General features: G+C 43.7%; 2 protein-coding genes across 2 annotated transcripts; one reads left to right on the plus strand and one right to left on the minus strand.

Moving 5' to 3' along the window:
• On the plus strand, positions 1-1,594 carry LOC133837724 (PE-PGRS family protein PE_PGRS33). Its single transcript, XM_062268584.1, has 3 exons — positions 1-153; positions 232-1,043; positions 1,106-1,594. The coding sequence occupies exons 1-3, from the start codon at positions 139-141 to the stop codon at positions 1,116-1,118; spliced, it is 840 nt and encodes a 279-aa protein (XP_062124568.1). The 5' UTR covers positions 1-138; the 3' UTR covers positions 1,119-1,594.
• A 3,717-nt stretch (positions 1,595-5,311) lies between these two features.
• LOC133837675 (histidine-rich protein PFHRP-II) lies at positions 5,312-8,403 on the minus strand. The gene is made up of 2 exons (XM_062268516.1): positions 8,209-8,403; positions 5,312-7,021 (listed from the first exon to the last, which is right to left on the minus strand). Exons 1-2 carry the CDS (start codon positions 8,218-8,220, stop codon positions 5,870-5,872), a joined length of 1,164 nt encoding a protein of 387 aa, XP_062124500.1. The 5' UTR covers positions 8,221-8,403; the 3' UTR covers positions 5,312-5,869.
• Positions 8,404-9,417: the final 1,014 nt, after the last annotated feature.

Consider the following 9,417-nt stretch of genomic DNA (forward strand, 5'->3'; position numbering starts at 1 on the left):
CAGCAAACTTATTGCGTATATAAACAACTCTAGGGCGTTGCCAATTCAGTCAGTTGGACAATACTCTCAGTCGAGCACGGACTCACCGAAACAAATACACACAAAAGACGGAAAAGGGATAAAGAAATTTCTGCAGAAATGCGAACCACAGCGGTAAATATGCAATGGACTGTGATATTTATGAATGCTGCTTGCAAGCGAATCAATTGACTGTATTTTGTATGCCTACAGTTGCTGAGCCTGCTGGGCCTGATGCTGTGCCACATCAGTGGCAGCGTGGGGCACGTGGTACCGTTGCCGGTGGCATTGCCAACGCCAGTGGCTGGCACATACCTGCTGCCACAACCGGGGCCTGTCCTGTTGCTAGTCCAACCACCACCGCCCGAGGATGATGGCAGCTACAAGCCACCGATTCCACCAGCTGATGGCAGCTGGTCACCCCAACCCGGCTTAGAAGGCGAATATGTCGAGGCCTCGACTGCAGATGCCAGCTTAACGGATGCTTCGCTGGTCGTGGACAGCTCCTCAGCCGCTGTCGCCGCTCTTGATGAGAAGTTGGTCATTGATGCCTCTGCATCAGCTGCAGCTGAGGCCGCGGCTGCTGCTGCTGCTGCGGCTGCCGCTGCTGGCGGTGCTGGAGGTGGTGGTGGCGGCGGTGCTGGACAGGCAGGACAACCCGGCGGCTTGTTGGGCGGTGCTGGCGGCGCAGGTGGAGCTGGTGGCGCTGGAGCTTCTGGTGGTGGTGGCGCTGGCGGCGGCGGTGGAGGCGGTGGAACTTTGACATCCGGCACGAGCGGACAAAATGGACAGCCAGGTGGCCAAAGTCCTGCGGGCACACAACCGGATGGTGAAGATGGCGCCGATGGCGCTGACGGACCCGATGGACCGGATGGCTCTAAGGGCGGCAAAGGAGGCAAGGGCGGTCAAGGTGCACGCAATGGCGCCGGCGGCGGTGGAGGAGCTGGTGGCGCTGCGCCACAAGCAGCGCCCGTAGCTGTGGTGCTTCCGGCACCTGTTTGGCCACTGCCGGAACATAATTTGATGTAAGTTGAAAGCGTGGATGAACAGTGATTGAATTATAAGACTAATTTCACTCACTTTGCAGCACCGATTTTTAAGATGCCTGCCAGATGTACCAGATGCCAATTGCCAGTTAGTGTTGTAAGCCAACGTTTAGCCTTAGGTCTAGTCAATGTGTCAGCTAACCAGCAAGCGAATATTAAAATTCGAAAACGCAAGTTTCGGTCTTGTATAGTACACTCTGGTAGTGCACGCAATTAAAGCACGTTACAGTGGCAGCCATAAATCTCTATCTCTGTGTGCACTATTCGCAAACTGGGCCAACCAACTGGCCAAAAACTTTTAGCCTAGTCGCAACAACAGCTGCTGCACACAGATTCCCATTTCCTTTCGCTCTGTCTCTGTCTCTGTCTCTCTTTCTCTTTGCACATTACTCTTTCGGTCTCTTGCACTCGCCTGGCGTTGACTTCACTCCCGGAAGGCGAGCGAACGCAACGTCGCTGGAGCAATTTAAACTTTTGTCAAATAACAATAAATAAGCTTGTCGTACATGTGTGACCACAACTGAGCAGAAGTCCGAGCATTTGTTATTATTACCCTTGTTATCGCTGTTGCTGCTGTTGTTGTTGTTGTCGTTGTTGCCTGTTTGTTATGCATAATTTTATGTCATATTAATGTGGCCAGAAAAGCTTTTGACAGCAGAGAGCTTGCCAATGCTCGAGTGCTCTGCAAATGAGCCGCATTTTATGCATATGCCTAAAAGTAGGCAACACAAATTGTCGATTCATTTACATGGCACTCAACCTAATTTGCCCAAAACTGAAAGAGAGTGGGAGAGCGATAGAGAACAAAAGAGGGAGAGAGGTGGGAAAACACACATTAAATTGACAGTTTTTGGTAATGTTATCATGGCTTTAACTTTATCGTTGACAGCCGGTTAGCAACACTCTATGCTGGAACGGAAACTCACGTTCTGCTAAAAGTGCAGAAAGAGCACAAGGCACACAAATCAATTTGACAGCTAAAGTTGCAACTTTTGTGAGCTCAACTCGTCGCAGCACCATTTGGGAAATAACAAAAAAAAATACAAAAAAGGAAAAGCGATGAGGAAAACTGTTGTGCCAGGGCAACAATCAGCATCTGCAATCGGGAAACGCATTTCACATTTCACATTTTCGCTGCTTACTTTTGGCGCTGTGCAAATGCGCGAAATGTTGAGCGCATTTTCTGCATCAACAGCATCAGCAACAACAGCAACAACAGCAGCAGCAGCAACAGCAAAATTTGTTGCATTATCTTTGCATGTTGTTTCAATTTTGTTGCTGAAATAGTAGTTCACAGTTTTGTTGTTATTATTCGATTTGCACTGCATTATATTGTGTGTGTGTGTGCTCTGTTGAGCTACGCATTGTGTTGCAGATAATTACATTAAAGTACTTTACTCATATTGCAAACAGCAGCCAGGTCAGTATAACACACAGTAAACACCAATGTGATTTAATTTATTGGCTTGCTAACACGCATTAGTAAGCCAATAAATGCGTTTAAATTTGACCTTAAAGTGAGGCAAATAAATTCTATGATAATAAAATTCTCAGAAATCATTGACTTCAAAGGAAACAGCTCAAAATAAAGCATTTATTCTGTGGAAGCACAATTGTTATGCAAAGGTAAATATATTCTTAAACAATGGTAATATTCCGTTTAAATTAAATAAATACCCACATGAGTTGTGTAAGGCACAACTTAATGCCAGCCAAGGTTTTGTGTCTGCAATTAGACAAATTGCAAAAGAATATATATAAGTATGCATATAACATAGATGCCTGTGATAATAGCAATTACAATGGGGATTTCAACACATGGATTTATTCAAATCGGATCAATTAGGCCATAAATTAACGCCTAAACCGTAAATTAAATTGAAGCAAGCAACATAAAAGCCACTTTAACCAAAAATATGCAAAATGCTTTGGCAAAATGTAAACGCCTACCAACGAAAAAGTGCCAAAGAGAACCTGGGCTTAAAAAAAAAATGGCTTAGTAATTGTGTTATTTTATACAAATTGTTGCCAGGCATTTTTTTGTTTTTTTTTTTTTTTTTTTTTTGGTGTTTACTTAACGGTTCTTTATTCGCAGTCGCAGTCGCAGTATTGAGCATTGGGCTGGAACTGGAACTGGCCCTCCAATTAAGAGTGGTTCTGGCCAACTTGAGGCAGAGCGGTGGAGCAGGCAACTGGTTGCCAAATTGTTGGCCATGCAAATGAGCCGCAAAGCGCAAATTCTTCGATTCGTATGAAAAATGAACTGGCAGAAATAATAATGCAACAACAAAAACAATCAAAACAAAACAAAGTCGTGGCAAGAAGCGAATTGCTCGCCACTCAACGCCAAGCACAGCACAACACACGAAAATTGCAATAATAAAGTTGGCAAAAATGATTTGAACCAAAAACAACAATGCTGCACATTCACTTTTGACGTGGGCTTCGTCGATGGCCACGCCCACATCGCGCTTGTGGCAACGCGAAACGTTTGATCATTTTGGTCAAGCTACCGTTGAGACTCATGCTGCTGCTGCCACACATTCTGGCCACACAGCAACACGGCAACTGACCATTTAAACGCTTGTTGGCAATTTAAATAATTTCAATTGCACCACAATTAGACGATTGGAGTCGAAAATCAAATGCTCAGAGATCACAAAGCAAATGATTCGATCCTTTTGCACCTGTTGACCTCAAGGTCAAATTTAGATTTCAAAAATTTATGCCATTAATTCAATTGGCAAATGCGACGTACATGTCTAATTAAGTGGCTAACTTGTCCTGGCCAAAACACTTAGCGAGCGAACATTTTCGGTAGGCGGCGCAGAAGGCTTTCCCCGAGAGGCTTTTCACCTTCTGTTACGGTTATTTATGTGTGCCGCAAATCGAACCAGGGCCAACCACTTGACGTTGTGATGTTGTATCGTGCCGTGACCTTTGCGTGTGCGCCAGAGATTGTTAATTTTTAATTAGTTGAGCCCGAAACAGCGGACGCGGAGGACAGCGTGCCCTGTAATTGACGGCGCGGTGAGCCAAGGTTATTGATTAGGTTGCAAAGGTTGCATTTCAATTTATGGCCTGCTGGCGTGAGGGCTACAAATTAATACTAACAACCCGCAGCCCGCAGCCATCTGAACAACCCGAGGCTAACACTAAATATTTTGCAAATTGGAATGCCCACCCAGCTTGCACTACACTACACTCTATATTTATTTTGGTGTTTTCACTTGACCGCAAATAGCTCAAAGCCAACACAATTCCAGCAGCAGCAACAAAATGTCGCTTTTCCGAAATTGATTGATTGTTTGCACTCGAATGTGTTTACAGATTCCTGGCTTACTCGCATTCCCCCATCTCTCCATCCGTCCCGTCCGTCATTCTGCATTCCTTCTCAATGGCAGCCAGGATATGCATATTTCAATCGCTACACTGCAAATATCCCATGTATTCAGCTCTCTTCCTCCTCCTCGCTCCTCGCTCCTCGCTCCTCCCTCTCATATGCATAGCAACCAAGCGTAGTTCGAGTATGTGACAAAAAAAGTAAAAGAAATAAAAGGAGCTCAGAGTGCTCAACATTCTGGATGGAAGTGCAAAAAGAGAATGTCGAACAATTTGAAATGCAATTCAAAAGATAATTCCACAAATTCTTAAAAAGTCAACAAATTGCAATTCATAAAAATAAACAAGTTTTCTGACTGACAGACTGTTGCTTGAAAAGAATTTTATATAGCCTGTATTAATTGCTATGAAGAGGGCAAGTGCCGAGCTTTAATAAATTTAAAGTCACATTTTATTTCGATTTATCTATTTCTTAAAAATTGTTATACATATATATTGAATAAGGATATTTAGAGGAAAATATTTCCACAAAATTTATTAGAATGCAACAAATTTCAATTCATAAATGGAAACAAGTTGTCTAACAAATTGTTGCCTGAAATTTATTTTATTTTTAATCACTATAAAGTGCCTGGCTTCACAATAATTAATTGACATTTTAATTCCCTATTTTATTTAGCAAAAATGAATTCATAAAATATACATATATTATTTTAAAATGTGAATTTGTATGACAATGAAATTTTAGTATATTTATTTAAATGTCAAATATTATATGTCATATAACATTTTACCAATAAATTTCTGTGAAATATTTGTGATAATAATTAGTCTTGAATGTTAAATGTTCCCTACAATTATTTTTTAACTCTATTTCTTTTTTTCCATCATGCAATTAAAAAACATTTTTGTTTGTGATCAAATACATTTTTGCAGTTTATTTGTCTGTTTGCAGTTTCATATAATATATGTGGATACATATCCAGTACATGATTCAAGGTATATAAAAAATTACAACAATTATTTACAACATACTCGTTCAGCATTGCTCAAGTCTAGAATAGATAGAAGAGGAAGTCATTGAAAGTATGTAAATTGAAGAGAGAGCAGAACTTAAGAGACTTGACAGTGGGATTGTAAAGTTGAAGTAAATAAAGTTCGAGTGAAAAGTTCGAGAATAGTTCGATAGAAGATATTGTAGGAAAAGCTTCAGCAGTGACGGGCAAGTGAGACGTCAGCTCAAATCTCCCGTGTGTAGTTCTTTCCATTGAAGTGTTGTTGCGTGTGTGTTTCAGAAGAGAGACAGAGACAGCGTTGAAGTTAAAGTTGTTGCTAATAAAAAGGTGTATAGAAGACAGAGTGAGACAGGAAGAGTGTGTGAGGAGGAGAGGCAAAGCAACATATACGCTAGCTTGCTTCCGTTGTCGTCATTATCGTATCAATCGTCATCTCGATGGCTGAACTTAATAGTGATTGTAGTGAGCATGATACTGGCCATCATCCTCATGCGCGGAGCCACCATAGTAACCACCATGGGCACCAGCACCGTGACTGGCAGCAGCCACAGCGTTCAGATGCGCGGCACGAGCGTGTTGCACCTCAGCGGGCTCAACGGGCACACCGTTGTGGATGACTGGAATGTGGATGGGACCCTTGTGCGCATAGCCGGTGGCATAGCTCTGGGCATGGCTGTCGTGGCTGGCCTCCCAGCGTCCATCGTAGTGGCCATCGTCCCAGGAGCTGTGTGAGCTGCTGCCATGCGCGGAAGCCTGCGACAAAGCGGCATAGTGAGCGGCCTTAGCGTGCTGCACTTCGGGAGTATCGACTGGCACACCATTGTGGATCACAGGCACATGGTAGCCACCGTGGGCAATGGGAGCGATGGCATGACCGGAGCGGGCAGCGGCATGAGCGGCAAAGTGAGCGGCCTTGGCGTGCTGCACTTCGGGAGTCTCGACTGGAGCACCATGAGCATGGGCCACATGTCCCAGAGCCTTGGCGTGGGCAGCATAATGTTCAGCCTTGGCGGCCTGCACATCGGGAGTATCAACGGGCACACCACCGTGAGTGAGGGGCACATGAGCAGCTGGAGCACCACCATAGGCCCAGGCACCGCCATAGATGGAACGCTTGTACAGATGATGAGCACCAGCATTGTGTGCGGCAGCAGCGTGAGCAGCAGCATGCGCAGCCTTGGCGTGTTGCACCTCGGGAGTGTCGACGGGAACGCCACCGTGGGTCAGCACCGGAATGTGGATGCCACCGTGATGATGCGCAGCATATGGCACATAGGCGGCATGGGCATGGGCAGCGGCATAGACGGGCGCCACATGGGGCACAGCGGGCGCCTGTGGCAGATTGGTGCCGACGGCATTGAAGCCATGATGAGGATCAGCGGTGTACGAGACGGACTGTGTGTGGCCATGTCCATCCACATAGGAGTAGGAGCCGTGGGTGGTGCCATCATGGGCACGCGTCTCGTGCTTCTGTGAGTTGGGATCGGCATAGCCATACGAATAGGTGTGGCTATGGGGATCCAGATGCTGATACTGTGTGGAAACGGCTCCGTGCCAAGAGGCGGACACCGTTGAGATGAGCAAAGCGGCGGCAATCAACTGCAATGGAAGAGAGAGTGTGTTGGAGATTAGGCTTATGCCATCGCTGATGCTGATACGTAACTGGGGCAATAATTGCGCATGTCTGTCAGTCAGTCAGTCAGTCAGTTGGTCACTCGGTTGTTTAAACTTTTCACCGCTTTTACTCGCTTTGCGCTTGCGCCAATGTTTCTCTTACTTTTCCTTTCGATTGCTGATTGTCTGACCATCCCCACATGTCTTCGCTTTTCCCCGCCTAACAAAACGCCGTCATGCGAAACATTTGATTTGATTTTCGATTCGAGATACTGTTGTTGTTGATGTATTACCGCATACGAGCACGAGGCCATTATTATACTGCTACTATATGTATTATGTGGAGCAGCGATTGAGCTGCCAAGCGGTGAGTAAACTATCCGACATGCAACATGTCAACGGCTTATCAACCGCATGTTACACCGACTGTCGGCAGCTGTAACTAATTTCTGGGTGGCAAAGAAACCTGATCTGCCCATTGATTGAAGGATACAGTTCAAGCTGAGCTTAAATTGTAATTAAATAATAACCTGATTGTTTTATTAATAGTGAACATTTGCATAAAAGGAAGTTGAGGGAAATATGGTATTTACTTGCGGAACATAACTAGGAATTAACTTAACTTGCATTATTATCAACACTTTGAAAATGGCAGAGTTTTGAAGAGAGCAGTAATCGGAAAACTTTATACGAAACTAAGGAATTATTTAAATGATTTTTAAAACTATGAATTTACTTTACTTTATCACAATTAGTACAAGATTTAAGGAAATATAAAAACTTCGTAGTCAAATTATAAATTGAATATGAATTACCGCAAGTCTCAAAAACTTTAACAAATCATTAAAATTTTGAGCTTAAATTAGGAACTGAATATGCATCATGGCAAATCTTAAAAGCTTGAATAAAAGAATATGTGGGAATAAAATTCGTTTCTATATTGTAATCAAAATGAAATATCTGATAAGTAAGTTAAGAACTAAATAAGAAAATTTTAAATCACGATTATGCAGCAAAGGAAGTTAAACTGAGCTGAACAAATTTAATGCCCAAACATTTGCTGGAATGAAACCGTTCACAATTTGTTGTATTTATGCATCGATTTATCCTTTTTCGCATGCTACATTTAAGTAATTTATTTTATGCACAATTTGTACGTTGCGTTTACTTACAAATGGCTTCATTTTTGTTCACAAAATGTTAATCACAAGTGTTGGAAAGAAACGGCAACGGACCGTTTGAAAGGAATTTGTTTGGGGATAATAGAAAAACACACACGACACAACACAAGACACTGCTGCTGGATCGCTGGACGCTGGTTGAACCTCCTAGAATCTCGACTAGGACTGTTAACGAACTGTGCTGACTGTCGGCGGACGGCTTAATATATACCGCCAGAGACAGGCGTCGTCGACGAAGTTGGCTGAGACGCCGGCGACTGCGCAAACACACCGAAAGCAAAAACAAAATGCAATAGCAATAGCAAAAGCAATAGCAATAGCAATAGCAACAGCAACAGCAACAACAATGGTAACAATATAACTACAATGAGAGCACAAGCAGAACAATGTGCCACAAGAGTAATCGAATTACAACGTTAATCGCGGCTTGAATCGGGTTTTAGCCAAAAGCCGAACTCAGCCGCAGCCGCAGCCGAAGACGAAGGCGAAGACGCGAAACGAGTAACGACGAATGTGTTGCCAAAGCGAATTGTTGCCAGACACATTTGGCTCGCTTTTAGCGGTTTTACAGCTAACGCTGGCACAACCGACAAGATTCGTTATAGCCATTGGTGCTGCATTTTGCGTTTGTCACTGCAAAATGCTGCTGCCATGACCTTGCTTTCGATGGACTCAACGTCGGAAAAGAATTTTAATTGCGAGCTGGCGGTATTTGGATTTGTTTTTTTTTTTTTATATATTTGATTTTTTATGGTAGCTGTAAACGCGTTTTTTTGATTGCCACGCCAAATGTGTGTGTGCTGTGTGTGCTGTGTGTGGGGGCAATTGAACTTCCGTGCATTGAACAATTAGCACTCATTATTTGGTATAGGAGGGATTTATGTTCGATCTTATCGCCGCGTGCCTTTCCAAAAATGTTTCTGGCCAGACCACGCCCAACAACAACAACAACAACAAAAATGTTGCTGCTCACTCTCTCAATAAACACAGCTAACAAGGGGCCTGGGCAGCAAATTAAAAAATTCTTATGAATTTACGGTTAGTGTTGTTGTTGTTGTTGTTGCTAACGCTTAGGGAGTCGCAAGTTGCTGCAACTTGCAACATGCCACGGGCCGCAGCCACAGCTCACAAAAGTGAGCAAAAACAAAAAATCAAGTAACAACAACAATAACAACAACAACAGCAAGAAAAATTGTAAAC

Source organism: Drosophila sulfurigaster, chromosome 2R, assembly GCF_023558435.1.
Source record: "Drosophila sulfurigaster albostrigata strain 15112-1811.04 chromosome 2R, ASM2355843v2, whole genome shotgun sequence".
NCBI lineage: Eukaryota > Metazoa > Arthropoda > Insecta > Diptera > Drosophilidae > Drosophila > Drosophila sulfurigaster.